The sequence below is a fragment of the Sceloporus occidentalis genome, unplaced genomic scaffold (genome assembly GCF_023333645.1).
Source record: "Sceloporus occidentalis isolate IW3139 unplaced genomic scaffold, rSceOcc1.0.p SCAF_3, whole genome shotgun sequence".
NCBI classification, from domain to species: domain Eukaryota; kingdom Metazoa; phylum Chordata; class Lepidosauria; order Squamata; family Phrynosomatidae; genus Sceloporus; species Sceloporus occidentalis.
The window spans coordinates 17,664,854-17,681,580 of record NW_028316983.1 but is presented as its reverse complement, the minus strand read 5'-3'; the positions used below and the strand labels follow the sequence as shown (position 1 = coordinate 17,681,580).

At 43.1% G+C, this 16,727-nt stretch overlaps 1 protein-coding gene across 1 annotated transcript in view; it reads left to right on the top strand.

The window, feature by feature from the left end:
• Positions 1-3,675: 3,675 nt before the first annotated feature.
• Positions 3,676-16,727, top strand: part of VAPB (VAMP associated protein B and C) — a 69,369-nt gene continuing 56,317 nt past the window's right edge. Inside the window, exon 1 of the mRNA XM_089513740.1 lies at positions 3,676-4,081. Within this exon, the coding sequence (XP_089369866.1) occupies positions 4,024-4,081 (58 nt within the window). The 5' untranslated portion in view covers positions 3,676-4,023. The remainder of the gene's footprint in view (positions 4,082-16,727) is intronic.

The following is a 16,727-nucleotide window of genomic DNA, read 5'->3' as shown; positions in this document are numbered from 1 at the left end:
AGGTGTTTGAGGAACAGTGGTGTCACACAGCCCTTTTAGGGGGGGGTCTGCACCCCCCCTCGTGATGCCACTGGCAAATGGCATTACTGCATATACTCATGTATAAGTCTAGACAGTTAGGTCAAAAAATTGACCCAAAAAACCTGAGTCGACTTATCCATGGGTCAATGTAAGTACTGTACTAAAGGCTAGAGTGTAATCTGTCCTGGAAGAACTGACTTTGCTCTGCTCTCTCATCCATCTAATAGCAATAGCAACTATGTTGGGGTATGCCTGTTCAACTCATTGCGCATTGGTCTATGGGGTCCCACAGGGTTCTGTTTTGCCCCCCATGTTGTTCAATATCTACATGAAACCGCTGGGAGAGGTCATCTGGAATTTTGGGGTGCAGCGTCATCAGTATGCGGACGACACCCAACTCTATCTCTCCTATCCATCTGATTCCAAGGTAGCCGTTTCTGTGCTGAACCAGTGTATTCTGTCAGTAATGGAATGGATGAGGGTAAACAAATTGGAGCTTAATCCAGATAAGACACAAGTGCTCCTGGTCAGTCGTAAGGCAGATCAGGGAACTGAGGTTGTGCTGAGCTGGATGGAGTTACACTCCCCCTGAAATCTCAGGCTCACAAATTCAACTCTGAGCCTGGATGCCCAGGTTTCAGCAGTGGTGAGGAGTGCATTTGCCCAATTAAAACTAGTGTGCCAGCTGTGCCCCTTCCTTGAGATGTCAGATCTGGCTACAGTGACACATGCTTTGGTTACATCCCATTTGGACTATTGCGATGCACTGTACATGGGGCTGCCTTTGGAAACTGTTCAGAAACTTCAGCAGGTCCAAAATGTTGTGGCTAGAACACTGACCAGAGCCAGTTATAGGGAATGTATAATTCCTGTATAGAAACAGCTTCACTGGCTACAGGTTCGTTTCTGAGCACAATTCAAAGTGCTGGTCATGACCTACATGGCTTAGGTCCAGACTATTTGAGAGACTCTATCTCCCCATATGAACCATTTAGAGCCCTAAGATCCTCAGGAGAAGGCTTTCTCTTGGTCCCACCACCATCCCAGGCTCCCAGGACACGAAAGGGAGCCTTCTCAGTGGTAGCTCCCACCCTGTGGAACTCCCTTCCAAGGGAGACTACATTGGCTCCCTCACTGCTGGCCTTTTGTCAGCAAGCGAATACATTTTTCTTCCAGAAAGCTTTTTAAAATCATGCAGGCCTGGTTTTATTGCGGGTTGGAGGGTGGATTGGTTTAGTTTATTTTTTAATCTTGTCTGTTTTACATTTTGTATGTTGTAATTTTAATTTTTTTACTGTTTTAATTGTATTATTTTAATTGTTTTTTAAACTGTTGTTTTAATGTTGTTAAATGTATGTATGTAGTTATGTATTGTAAGCCCCCTTGGGTCCCAGCTTGGGACAAAGGCGGGACATAAATAAATAAAATACCGCTTCACACCACCTAAGCAGTCTCAAAGTGGTTTACAACTGTAATTTATGCAAGATCCAGCCTTTAGTATGAGCACAAACAGTTATGCCTGCTGGAATTTTGTAAGTTCTTTGGCATTGTTTTCCTTTGCTTCATTTTTTTACATCCTTTGTTACATGCTCCTAAATTCTACCTTTCACTTACAGTATATACTCATGTATAAGTCTAGAAATTTAAATAAAAAAATTGCCCCCAAAAAACTGAGTCAACTTATCCATGGGTCAATGTAACTACTGTATTCTAACTCTTATTTAAAAGAAGGAACCATCTCCTGGTGAAAAGCAAGAATATAATCTGTCCTGGAAGCACTGATCCCCCCCTCTACTCTCTCATCCATCCATCCAGTAAGCACAAAGATTTACATCTGCTTTAAATTTCAAAGTTCTTTGACATCATCCTTTGCTTCATCCTTTAGATCCTACATCCCTAAGTTTTACCCTTGACTTATCCATAGGTCATATCAAAATCCATAAATTTGGCCCCAAAATCTCCCCTCGACTTATACATGAGGTCGAGTTATAATTGAGTATATATGGTATTTAGGCGGGGGAAATGCCCCCTCATAGCAGCAAGCGGGGTTCAAACCCCATTTATCTCCTCAGCAGTTGTCAACCTTTGGTCCTCTAGATTTTTTTTTTGAGACTCCAACTCCCAGAATTCCTGAACAACACACATACTGACTGGGGCTTCTGGGAATCGAAGTCCAAAACATCTGGAGGCCCAGAGGTTATTTTCTACATACTTCCCCCCCCTTAAAAGATTCCTTGATACATATAAGCTTCTTTTCAGACTATGTGTGTCAATGAAAACCAAAATTTATTAACAATTTACCAGTCCTATACTTACCCATTGTCCATAAATTCTTTATAACATTGCACAACATTTATTTGAGCATTTCATCCATTCCTTATACACTCATCCCTCTATATTTGCAGCTTTGATATTTGTGGCTTTGGATTATTCAAGGATTTGATTAGTATGTTTTCTCTTGGAATCTCTAGGTCTTTCAGTGCAACTTTTAGTTGCTGACCATAGAGTTGCACCGGAGGAGCTAGATATTCCTAGAGAGACTCCTCTACTAGGTATTTGTAGCTCCTCCAGTGCAGTTCTATGGTCAGGGTCTGTCGGATGTTGACCACAGAGTTGCCCTGGAGGGCCTAGAGACAGGTGTCCTCTCAGGTAAAAAAATTGGTGTTTTTGTTATTTCTGGATTTTTCCATTTTCACGGGGGTCCTGTGCCCCTAACCCTAGTGAACATGGAGGGACAAGTGTACTTACTTTATTGTATCTATATATACAATGAGCCCATGCCACACGTGGGCTTGTTATTGGTGGTTTTCTGCTTATGCTGAAGCTGCTTGGGAAAGGAGAGCATGTGCGGCACGCGCGCATGGCCGCACAGTGAGCATGAGCCCCATTATATCCAATGGGGCTTGTGAAAGGTGTGCGCGGCCGTGGGGTGCGCGCATGGCCATGGGGTGAGCGTGAGCCCCATTGAATATAATAGGGCTTGAGCATACACGCATCTTGCTTTACGCCGGGGGGGTGTGTGTCCAAAACGGATCTCCCTCGTAAAGCAAGGGCCCGCTGTACCACATTTCTTTTCCATCGTTAATGCGATATTTAAACATCCTCTTTAAATCTATGGTTACATGTTGACATACACTCGTCCCTCCATCTTCGCTAGGGTTAGGGGCACAAGACCCCCGTGAATATGGAAAAACAGCAGATAACAAAAACACCAAGATTTTACCTGAGAGGACACCTCTCTAGGAACCTCTGGGTCCTCCAGTGCAACTCTGTGGTCAATGTCCAAGAGACACTGACCGTGGGCAGAGGAGCCACAAAGGCCTAGTAGAGTGCTCTCTCCAGGAATCTCTAGGTCCTTCAGTGTGACTTTTAGTCAAAGCTGACCATAGAGTTGCGCCGGAGGACCTAGAGATTCCTAGAGGGGCATTGTTAGTCAAACCCGCGAATACGGAGGGACGAGTGTAACGTATAGCGCAGGTTTTATCCCTCTGGCTGACCCTTGTGCTTTATTATTCGCGGCCCCTTCCCTGCCTGCTTCTGCCGGAGTCCATAGGCGCTGAAGGAGGAGGCCTGAGCTGAGGCCTAGCGCTGAGGGAGGCGGAGGCGGAGGCGGAGGCGGGTGGCCGCCCTTCCTGCGACGTCAGCCGCCCTGCAGCTCCCCTCCCTGCTGCCTTCCTTGCTGCAGCCTCCCTGGTTCTCCTCCTCCTCCTCCTCTTTCGTCCCTACAGCCGCACCTTCCTCCTCCTCCATCTCTGCCTCAGTCCCTTCCTTCCTTCCTTCCTTGCTTGCTTCCTTCCCAGGGTTTGTGTTTAGCCTCCTCCTCCTCCTTCAGCAGAGACACTTCAAGCAGGCTGCTTCTTCCCCGAAGGGAAGCCTGGCTGCTGGACTGTTTGCCTTCCACCTATATATATATATATATATATATATACACACACACATATATAATTGCAATATAAAAGGCATCTTTGTTGGAAGAGAAGGAGGAGGAGGAGGATCAGCAACATGGCGAAAGCCGAGCAGGTCCTGAACCTGGAGCCGCAGCACGAGCTGAAATTCAAAGGTAATGATGGCGATGAGGATGATGGTGAATGGAGGAGAAGGAGGGCCCAGTTCTGGCTCTTCGGCCTTCGCTGGCCTCTCCTTCTGGGGAAAAGGGAAGGGGAGCTGGAGCTGGAGGCCCAAAAGGGCTCAGCTCCAGCGGCAGCCATTTTTCCAGGAGGTAAAAAACGTCCTTCGTGGTTGAAAAGGAGGAGGGTTCCCTTTCTTCTCCTTCTCCTTCGACCTTCTTTTCCTCCTCCTTCGTTTGGGGCCGTGTTAGGAGAAGAGGGTTCCGTTGTCCTCCATGCCATCCCCGGACCCGATGGGTGCCTCATCCGCACTGCAGGAATCATCCCGTGTTGACACCGCTTTGGCCGCCAGCTTCCATCCCTTGGGATTCTAAAGGCCTTGCTGTAACCCTTCACAGCCCTGTCCGTTGGGTTTGTGTTGGGCGTCCTAGGTCACACTGCAGGGACAATCCCGGTTTGAGACCGCTTTTACTGCTAGGGAATTCTGGGAACTGGTTTTGTGAGACGTTTCAGCTTTCTCTGTCAGAGAGAGAGCTCTGGTGCCGTTCTAAACTACAGTTCCCAGGATTCCATAGCACTGAGCCAGGGCAGTTAAAAGAGTCCATGCTATGGAATTCTGGGCTTCTGCGGTGGCTTCACAGGCCTAAAATGCAGAAATAATCCCAGTTTGAGACTGCTTTAACTGCCCTGGCTCAGTGCTGGGGAATCCTGGGAATTGTAGTATATTGTGGCACCCAGAGCTCTTTCTGACAGAGAAGGCTCAATGCCTCACAAAACTACAGTTCCCATAATTCCCAAGCATTGAGCCAGGGCAGTTTAAAGCGGTCTCAAACTGGATTATTTCTGGAGTGTGTTATGGACCATAGGCTAGATTGTATCTAGGTCTAAAACACACTGCAGAAATAATCCGGGTTGACACCGCTTTAACTGCCATGGTTCCATACTGGGGAATTCTGGGCGTTATAGTCTGTGGTGGTTTAATAATCCGGTTCATTGGTTTGTACTGGGCATTGTTTCAGCCGCCTTGAGTCCCTATACCAGGAGGAAAGCAGTATATAAGTAAATACAGTAAGAGTAATTACAGTTTGTTGTGGTTTAATATTCCGGTTTGACACCGCTTTAACTGCCACTGCTCCGTACTGCAGTATTCTGGGTATTGTAGTTTGTGGTGGTTTAATAATCTGCCTTGACACTACTTTAACTGCCATGGCTCCATGCTATGGAATTCTGGGAATTGTAGTTTGTTGTGTGGCACCAGAGCTCTCTCTGACAGAAGGCTAAATGTCTCACAGAATTACAAATCCCAGAATTCCATAGTTTTGTAGTTTGTTGTGGCACCAGAGCTCTAGCAGTGTCAAACTGGATTATTTCTGTAGAGAGGATGCAGCCTTTCTTCTTTTAGATTTGGCATTTTCGGGGGGGGGAGTGCTTTTGGGGTCTTGGCTCTGGACATCTGCTTTGACCTGGTGGAGACATGAAGTTCTTCCCAGAAGGACTAGAGTTCCCAGAATTCCATAGCATGGAGCCATCACAGTTAAAGTGGTTTCAAATTGGATTATTTCAGCCTTACTTCAAGTGCACACTGCTGACATAATCAAGTATGACACTGATTTAACCGCCATGGCTCCATGCTATGGAATTCTGGGCACTGTCATTTGTGGTAGCACTAGAGCTGTCTCTGACAGAGAAGGCCAAAAAGGAAAGGCTGCATCCTCAATGCAGAAATTATCTGGTTTGACACCGCCAGAGCTCTGCTGCCACTACAGTTCCCAGAATTCCATAGCATGGGGTTCTGGTAGTTATAACCGTGTCAGATTGGATTAGTTCTGCAGTGAGGATGCAGCCTTTTTTCTTTTGGATTTGGCATCTTTGGTGGGGGTTTTTCCTTTTTGGGCCTTGGCTCTGGACATGTGCTTTGACCTGGCGGAAAAGGAAATTCCTTCCTGGCCAATATACACATACACACACACACACACACACACACACACACATATATATATCTCATTCGGGAAAAGAGAGCCCTGTAATTTCATCCACCCATTCACTTAGGTGTGTGTACACTTGTCCCTTCACATTCACTGGGGTTGAGGCACAGGACGCCCGTGAATGTGGAAAAAACGCAAATAACAAAAACACTGTTTTCACCTGAGAGAACACCTCTCTAGGACTCTCTAGGTCCTCCAGTGCAACTCTGTGGTCAATATCTGCCAGACATTGGCCATAGAATTTCGCTGGAGGAGCTGCAGGTGCCTAGTGGAGTGTTCTCTCTAGAAATCTCTTCAGTGCAACTTTTGATTAAATTTGACCATAGAGTTGAGCTGGAGGACCTAGATATTTCTAGAGAGAACATATTAATAAAATCTGTGAATAATCAAATCTGCAAAAGTCAAAGCCGCAAATGTGGAGGGATGAGTGTATTGATTTTAGTTGGTGGGAAAGGATTAGCGGGAACCAGTGTGGTGTATTGGTTTGAGTGTTGGACTATAACTCTGAAGACCAGGGTTCAATCCCCAGAAGCAAGTCTAGGCATGTCACACTCTCTTAGCCTCAGAGGATGGCCATGGCAACCCCCTCTGAAAAAACCTTGCCAAGAAAGCCCCATGATAGATACGCCTTAGGGTCATCATAGTCAGAAATGACTTGAAGGCACACAACAACAAAGATTGGTGTGCCCCTGATTCCTTAACATTGGGGTGAATGGGTTGGGTAGGAACCTGAAGGATAATTTAGGGAAACAGAGGTCCAGGATGTGTATTTGTGTGCATGTTTGCAGAGTAGAATAGAATAGAAGCAACCTCTAAGAGTCTAAAATGGACAGTTATCTCTTTATTTTTGAAGGGGAAAAACCAAATGTATCTAGTAAACATAATCCTGTAGTTGCACAAGCCATGTGTTGGTGGAGTAACACTCTCCCCCACCAAGGCTTACTCCCAGGTAAGCCTTTGTTTTACCTTCTGCTTTCCACATTTTAAAGAAAGGCACCACTACCACTCCAGCAATAGCAATACATAGTGGCAGCTGTGTTGTAGTTTCCACTGAGTGAGGTGGTCAGTCTAACCCCAAGTCTCACTGATTTCAGAAAGGCTATTTTCTACTCTAGCATGCTGAAGATTGTAGCATTTTGCAAGGTGGTCAGAGGAGAGGTCTCAAATAGGTAAGGTTAGCCATTGTTAGAGTTTCTGTTCCGGCATGTTGTCTCATGCACCAAACATTATGTAAAAATTGGAGGTTTACAAAGTAGTTCTTAGTGTGGGCTGAATCCACTTGCCAGTCTCATCTAGAATAGACTCAGTGAATTGGTAGACTTATATAAGTGTTGTCATAACAAGTTCCCATTGATTCAATGGGGAAGTTGAAGTTGGGGCTAACAGTTAGATTAAGTGCCATGCTTGCTAAGAAGCCCCACAATATCCAGTGAATCTCACTCCCAGGTAAGTGAATAGCACTGTCCTGTTAATTTTTGATGCTCCAAGAAGGAGAACAAAACAGGCTTAGTAGGAAGGCTATCTAATGGCACTTTTATCAGGCTAGGTTTGAGATATGTTCCTGTTATTCCCTACTACAACTTTACAGTTATCCAACAACAATCAGACATTACACACATAGATCATACTGTACCCTGGCACACATGGGATGGGCTTAATTTGTGTTGCAATAAATTCTGGGACCTTTGGCCCACTGCAGAATATACTACCTTTTAAAAAAGCAACAGTGAGCACAAGAAAAACTGCGTTGCTTAGATTAGAGAGTCCTATGTGGTCTAGTATTTTTTCCCTACAGTAGCCAACCACTTGTCTCTGGGCAGTCCACAAAAAGAATATGAGGGCAGCAGCACCCAACGGTTTGTACTCTTCGTCATCTGGTACTGAGAAGGGCACTGCTTCTCTAATACTGGATGTCATAAATGGACATCATGAGCAGTACTGTTAATTTCTGTGGATTTCTATTATCCCCATTCGCCATGTTGGTGTCCATCAGTACATCTTGTGGAATTCCATAGGTCTACAGTGCACCCAGTGAAGACATACTTGTTTTTATCTATCCTGCATATTTTACCATTCAGCTTTATTAGATGACCCTTATGATAGGAAAGGAGGGAAAATTCCTGTCCTTGTTCTCCACTTCACACATACTTCCATACAGTACTTGTTCCTTCCTTATTCCCCCCCCCCCCCAGCCCCCAAAGTTGTAGCTTTGAAGCAGGGATGGGCAAAGCACAATCCTCAAGACATTGCTGGACTGCAGCTCCTAGCATTCTTCCTCATTCACTGTTGTGACGAGGCCTGAGGGAAGTAACAGTCCAACAGCATTTGGAGAGCTACAGTCTACCCACCCTCTGCTTTAAAGCACTGTAGCCCTTTTGTGCCCTTTTTCACTTTGGCTGCTCTTCCTTTTTGTATGTTATGGTAAAAACACCTGCTGTTTTTAGAACTGGAGTCCAAAGAGGAACTGCCTTTTAACGCATTCAGTGATTTTGTATTAGGGTTTTGCATTAGGTTTATACTTGAGAAATCAAGTGTTAAGGAAATGATAGATGTGTTCTGGACAGGGCTTCTGGTAATGTAGCATTGTGGGAGTAGATAGCAGCAGTCCCTCTATCAAAATATTTCTGTTTGCAGTGAGGTTGCAGTGATTGTTGTAGCAAACTGTGGTTTTAATACTAAGGCTGCACAATTGTTTGGCAGTTAAGTCCACTTGAATGTAATAGCTTATATTTCTGAGGAATATATGGATAAGATCATGCTGGAGAGCATGTACATATATATACATATATGTAAAGTTTAAATCTGTAGAACATAGATGTAAGAGTAAACAAGAGTTGGAAATGGTGTTATTTATGTGGGTCTAAACTAGAATCTGCTTCTTCAGATTGAGTGTGTTTGTCTGCGTGTATAAAAACATGAATCTAGTATATATGTGGGGGAGATCTAGGTGTACGGTGAGATTAAATATAAATGTCCACATACTGAAATCGGAGATACCATCCATACATGACTCATCAGTCAGTCAACCGAAGTAAATAAGGTTCGTTCACAAGGGGCCTTGAGCCCAGAGATGGGACCAGGCACACCCAAGCGATTTTGGTCAGAGCTCAGTTTTCATGACAGCAAATATGAGATTGCTACTGTCTCTAGTGAAATAGCTACCCTAAATTGCCATTAAGGCCCGATGAAAGTGATGGAGACCATCAGATGAGCTCTAGTCCTATTGACTGCATAAGCATTCCTGGCTGACCTTGACCACAGAAATGCAATTTCCTGGGATATGAAATATTAATGCACTGGTTTTTCTATGTTGCCATTTCTAATGCTTATTTGTGTCCATTCATGTAGAGGCGCAGCCTGTTTGCCAAAGCTACTCTTCCACAGTTAGACAGGACAATCAGTAGCATTTGCCATGTTTACTAAGGTTAAGCTAAGGAGATAGATTCAAAAGTATACTGATTACAAAGCAGTTAATTAAACAATTGAGCTTTGTATTCAAACAGCTATAAATATCTATTTTCAAAAAGCTTAGTTTAATTTTTCAGTAGGCTAGTTCAGAGTAGTCCAATTTGCATTTAAACAAATTATGGAATATAGCTTTTATATATACAGATGTGTGATATATAGGACAATGTATACAACTGCAGCTAGGCTGTGAATAATTATTATGTCTTTAAATACAACAGGAACCCTTTACATTTTTTTCAAATCATTTTGTATAAGGGCAGCACATTTTGGATGGCATAAACACTAGATAAGTAAGTCCAAATATGATTCCATGATATGTCTGATGTGTTCATCACTTCAGTCTTCAATAAATGGAGGTCATGAGCAGCTTCAGTTTTTTAGGATGCATTTAGATTGAGATCTGGGATTTTGATCTGCAGTCTTTACATAGTTCAGTAGTAGAGCACATGCTTTGGATGTCGAAGGTCAGTCCTTGGATATCTCCAGATGGGGCTTGGAAAGACTTATGAGATGCTGATTAGCCATTGCTAGTCAGTGTAGTGTAACTTCCTCAACCTTGTGGCTTCTAGATATGATTTGGTTTTGGTGGCTGAGGATGGTGGGAGCTACAGTCAATGCATATGAAAAGTGACAGTTTGGGAAATGCTGATATAAAAAATACTGAGCTAGACAGAGTAGCCTATTGACATAAGGCCTATTCTTATGTTCATCTCCTAAAGAACTCCCTGACTTGATTTTTTGTAAGCTCTTGTCAAGCTTTCATGCTTTCTCCTGGTGCTTTGACTGTTTGCAGAATTGCAGTTTAAATATGCTAGGTTCTGCATTGTGTGGCATTCTTTAAGTAGTAATGCGGTTGTGACTGAACTTGTACATTTGTGTATATCTGTTTTGCATGCAGAGAGTAAAGGTGTTGCAAAGCCAATAGCAGCCCTTGAACTCACTTGCGCTGCTAGTTTGTTTGCTTTGGAGGTTGCAGTTACTGAAAGAGTACAACCTCGGGCAAGGTTGAAGCTTTTGACTTGTCCTTGGGACAAGCAGTTATGTCAAGAGGTGCTGGATGTTTTTCACAGATTGTTCCATAGAAAAGGTTTCCAACTTCTTTATATATATGTGTGTGTGTGTGTGTTTTACTGATCCTCAATATATCCTACATAAATTAAATATTAAGCACATGAAAGATTTTTCTTATCAGGAGTTCAAAAGCGAGTGGCAAAGCTTCCTCTGTTCAGTTTCAGTATGTCTTAAAAGCCTCTAAAAGCACAAGGGGGTAAGATCAGTTTAAAAGGGGGATGCCTTACCTGTGTGTCACAAGCTTGCTTAAAGCCATGTACGCAGTAACCTGTGACAGTCAATAATTGCTTTCAAGTGATGAGTCAGGAAAGGAGACTTTTTTTGTAAACTGGAAAACTGGCTTTCTTCTAGGCTGTCCATTTACCAGAGCCTGGTTTGCAACTGTTGGCAAAAGAGAGGAGGCTATTAAAAGAGTTTATGGGCTCTTGATGGTTGAGAAAATGGCATGATCCACATTAGCCAGGACAGGTATGCATGTGGTTAGGCTGTTATTCTCTGGCAGAGTGCCATGGTTTTTACCTTGAAAACTGAAGTGTGGTTATGAAAATAAACTTCTTATTTGCGTTTGTGCTTCCTTCTGTAGGATGTAAACAATCCAAAGGTATTGCTACCATGGGGGAAATGAGAGAACCAGTGTGGCACAGTGGTTTGAGTGTTGGATTGTGACTCTGGAGACCAGTTTCCTGCTCAGTCATAAAACCCATTGAGTGCCCTTGGGCAAGTCACATGTTTCAGCCTCGGAGGAAGGCAATGGCAAACCTACTCTGAACAAATCTTGCCACAAAAACTCCATGATAGGCTTGCCTTAGGGTCGCCATAAGTTGGAAACGACTTGAAGGTACATGACAGCAACAGCATGGGAAAACTGTGACATCTGGACCACCTTATAAACCTCTATGTCTGAGGCAAGGTGATTGCACAATAAACACTCTTGTCTGTCCTCCATGAATTTCATAGTTGTTTCTTAGGCAAAGAATACTCAGGTGGTTTTGCCAGTTCCTTCCTCTGCAATATAGCTGGCAGCACCTGGTATTTGTTGGTGGTCTCCCATCTGAGTATTAACCAGAGTGACCCTGCTTAGCTTCTGAGATGGAACAGGATCTGGTGCCCTTGCGGTGATTGTCTATAAATTCCCAGAGTGAGATTTATCACAGGTTTTTGACTTGAATTAGAAAAAATGGCTTATAGGTTTTTTTGTTATGCAAGTTAATGTGTTTGATTGTTTTATGTTAATATTAACTGTGTGATCATAAGAGAAATTGTCCTATTTCTTTCTTCCTTTCCACTGGAGAGCAAAATGTCTTTCTGCTCCACCACATGATGCAGCATGATGCTATTTGATGTTGTGAGTGGACAATGCAAACAGTGCAGATGGAAGGAGAATAAATTGCAAACCACAGATATAGCTTGAATCTTGTTTGACTGCTAATTCCAATCTGCAGCTATGGCGGTAGCACTTCATCCTCTTCTTGTGTTGGTAGACAAAACTGTCCAAATGGAATTGGAGAGGCAATAAACATAGACCTCTTGTAACATTACTTTAGCCCACCCCACTCCAGCCAGCTAAATCAGTTCAGTGCATAGTTTAAAAATATGCATTTACTTGGATCTATCTTTGTTGTTGTTGATGACAGCCCTCGAGTCGACCTCAACTCATGGCCATCCTGTAGATGAGGCATCTCCAAGACTCCTTGTCTTCCACTACTCTGCTTATGTTTTTCAGAGTCATGTGTGGTTACCTCCCTAATTGAACCTAGCCATCTACTGTGTGGTCTTCCACTCTTTCTGCTACCCTCAACCTTTCTCACCGTTATTGTCTTTTCTAATGAGTTGTGCCTTCTCATGATGTGGCCAAAGTATGACAGCCTCAATTTGATCATCTTGGCTTCTAGGGGTATAGTAGGCTTGATCTGTTCAAGGGCCCATTTGTTTGTCTTTTTGTCTGCCTATGGTATCCTCAGCACTTTTCTCCAACACCGTATCTCAAATAAATTGATTTTCTTTTTATCTGTTTTTTTTCCTGTCCAGCTCTCACATCCATAGATAGCGATGGGGAATATAGTGGCATGGGTGATTCTAACTTTAGTGCTTAGTTGTATATCTTTACTCTTTAAGATCTTTTCTAGTTCTTTTGTGGCTGCCTTTGCATTCCTTGGGCATTGCTTGCCATCAAGTATTGTTCATCATATATTTCTAGGTGATAGTTTTTTTTCTTCACTTAATTGCTTTAGCCTCTAAAGCAGGGCTGGTGAAAATGTGACATTCTAGAAGTTGTTGGACTGCAACACCCATTGATCCTGTCACTAATAGGCTAGTACACCAGAGGAGAGGATCAGAATTCTGACCTTGACTGATTGAAGAGCAGGGCCAAAACTAACAAGCTGAATTTCAGCAGAGATAAATATAAGATATTCTATCTAGGCAAAAAAAATTGAAATGCACCAATATGGAATGAGTGGCACCTGGCTTGAAAGCAGGACAAGTGAAAAAGGGTCTCAGGGTCTTAGCAGACCATGGGCTAAACATTAGTCAACAGGCAACAAAAAACTAAATGTAATTCTAGACTGCATCAATAATAGTGCAGTATCTAGATGAAGGGAAATGTTAGTATAACTCTATTCTGCTTTGGTCAGACCTCACCTACAATATTTAATTCAGTTCTCCACAGTTCAAGAAGGATATTGACAAGTCAGTCTATATCAAGAGGAGGAAAACCAAGAATGGTAAAAATTTGGAAAACTACCAGGAACAACTTAGTATGTTTAGCCTGGAGAAGACTGAGAGGTGATATGATAGCCATCTTTAAATATCTGAAGGGGCTTCACATTGAAGATTAATCTTTTTTTCTGTTTGTCCAGAGACTAGAACATGAATTAAAGGATTCAAATTACAAGAAAAGAGATTCCGTGTCAATATTAGCGAGAACGTATTGACTGTAAGTGCTGTAGGACAGTTGAGCAAATTGTCTTAGAAGATGGTAGATTATACTTTGGATATTTAAAGCAGAGTTTGTATGCCAATCTCTCAGGGGTGTTTTATTTATGCATTTCTGCATGGAAAGGGGTAGGACTGTTTCAAACTAAAGGGTTTAGGGCCATATCCAGCCCACGGTTACACCCCACCACTGCCATAGAGATTGTTCTGATTTCACTGTTGCTTCCATTTTCCAGCAGGAATAATTGCAAGATGCAAATAACCCATTTTGTAATGACTATATTAACCTCACTGTGTATCCCACCTCATCTTCTTCTGCTATTCAGGAAAATTATGGCTTAGTATATATAGTTCAATATCCAGAGAAAGCAAATCATACATCCAGCCTGAGCTTTTTGTCTCACAAATAGCAAGTTTTTGTTTTGTTTTGTTTTTTCTTTCCAAACCGGGGGTGATGTTTCAGAAGCAGCTTGAGGCTTAGCAGTACTGCCTCCAAGCTATCACTTGTCACTGAGAGGAGAATTGGACCTACAAGCAATGTCTAAAAATGTTTGCTGCTTTGCAGGGAAGGTGAGATTGACCCTTCTGCCTCCATGCAGTTAAAGTCTATCAATTTCATAAAGCTGACATGAATGACAACTTTCCTAGCTGCAGCAGGATAAGTCAGATACTTGAGTGCTGGCATTTTTAAAAGCAGAATCATTAATCATAATGTAGTATGTCAAAATTGCTAACATTGAAGATGATTTGCAAAACTGCTGTAATTGGTCATGCGCTCAGGACAAATGGGTTTTACTGTTCCTTGTCTCTGTCATTTTTATACCTTCAGGAAAATCAAACAGAGAAGCTTCTTTTGGATTGTGTTAGGCAGCATTGTGCACGGGGTGTGTGTGTGTCATTCAAGATGTTGGCCCATGAGTTGGTGGTGCAGATATCCTCATTGCACCTAGAAATCCAGCTTTTCATAAATCATTCTCCCTGATGTTCTACATATTTATCATGGGGGGGCTGTATTAGGAAGGCATATTACTCCCCCCCCCCATATACACACCTGCAGTGTGAAATGGAACAGACTGAGGCGCGTTACAGATGGGTCCATGAGGCGCCATCATTACGCGTGAGGGGTGGCGCTTCCTGACGCACATTGCCCCTCGCGCGTAATGACTATGTCAAAATGGCAGCGGCTGTTCCACACGGCCACTGCCATTTTGACGTAGCGGACGCTCTGTGTCCGCACGACGCACGGTGGAAGTGACGCTGCGAGTGCACGACTAGTGCCTCGCGGCGTCTGTTCCAGGGCCGAGGAAGGAGCACGATTTTCACGCTCCTTCTTTGCTGCGTCCGAGAACCGCACGGTTTGGATGCTGCGGTTCCTGGATGCAGCAACCAGCAGCGGCGCGAGACTGCCCCTTCTGGGCAGTCTGTAACGCGCCTATGAAACACTACCATTTGATTCTTTGATGATATATGCTGTCCTTCAATCTGGTGGAAATAAACCTCCACAACATTTATTTAAAGAAGATAAACGAATTATCAAGAGCATTTATTGAATGCTAGAAAATTGCGGCAGTGTTTCCTTCTCCTTAACGATACCATTTATTTGTTCCACTGTTTTGCTTATAGTGATTTGCAGAGAATGCAAGTGCTTTGCCCCTGGAGTCAAAGTTGGTATAAGAGAGATTTCAGAGGAAGGGGAGAGATATGGAGATAGAAATAGACATTATTTTGGGTGTATCTGCTTGCTTACAAGGGCTATTGGGTTATGTCAGAGGCTTTATGGGGGGAAGGGGGAATAGTATATTTGCATTTTTATTCTTCCATATTCATATTCTAAAGATCCTGTAATTTGATGTAATATTACCAGAAAATAGGAGTGTTCCAATAAAGATAGTCCTGTTTAGGAATTTAATCTTAGCTGGATCTTACAACAATTAATGTGACAAATCAGTGGTTTCCAAACATTGAATATTTTGGACTTCACATCCCAGAAGCCACATCCAAATTGGGCAGCGGTCAGAGATTGTGAGAGCTGAAGTCCCGTGGACCAAAGATTGAGAACCAAGGTGATTGATGACATTTTAGTAAATATTTACTAAATAAATGTTTACATATATGGTATTTTTGTTAGCTAAATTATATATATTAGTTAACAAAAATAATGATCATGGAAGATCTAGAAGAATTCATCCTAGATATTGAGAAGATTGAAATAGTCACAGTTCCTATATCTCAGATCAAACATTGCAGAATGGAGACTGCAGTCAAGAAATCAGAAGAAGACTAGGACTGGGAATGGCAGCGATGAAAGAACTAGACAAGATTCTAAAGTGGAAAGATATAACTCTGAACACTAAAGTAAGGCTAGTCCAAGCCATTGTATTTCCCATCACTGTGTATGGATGTGACAGCTGGATAGTGAAGAAAGCTGATAGAAAGAAAATCAACTCATTTGAAAATTAGTGCTGGAGAAAAGTGCTAATAATGTTGTTAACTGCCCTTGAGCAGCCAAATGGGTTCTAGAACAGATCGAGCCTGAACTCTCTGAAAACCAGGAGAGTTTTCCTTTGGGCGTGTCATGAGAAGGGTTGAATCATTAGACAATGATGCTGGGAAAAGTTGAGGGTGGTAGAAACTGACGAAGATCACACACCAAATGGTTAGACTCGATATGGAGACAATGGACCTGACTTTGTAGGATGTGAGCAGAGCTGTTGAGGAAAGAAGGTCTTGGAGTTATCTCATCCCCAGGGTCGTCATGAATCAAGGTTAACTTGAGGGCAGTTAATAGCAACAAATATGGTACAAAGGTAATCTCAAGCACCAGGGTAGTTGACTAAATTGAATATACAATCAAAATCACCAGTACCATTTTAACTAACACTAAGGCCAGAAACACACAGGCCGAAAGAACCAGCTTTGGACTTATCCAGGGGCTTGGCATACAGATGACATGCATCCCCAGATTGGGCTGAAGCTGCGTTGTAGCGCCTCAAGGTGGCCTGGGGCAGCCAGCAAAAGGAGTGCAAAAAAAGTGCTCCTTGCTGGCAGTCCATTTGGGACTAAGACATCTGGTCGCTGAGATTTTGCACCAAATGGAGAGTGATCAGACTTGAGTGGCTAGAGGCTGCTGGTGCGCTGCTTGACCCTTAAGTACATAAATATGTTGCACCCAGCTTGTTGG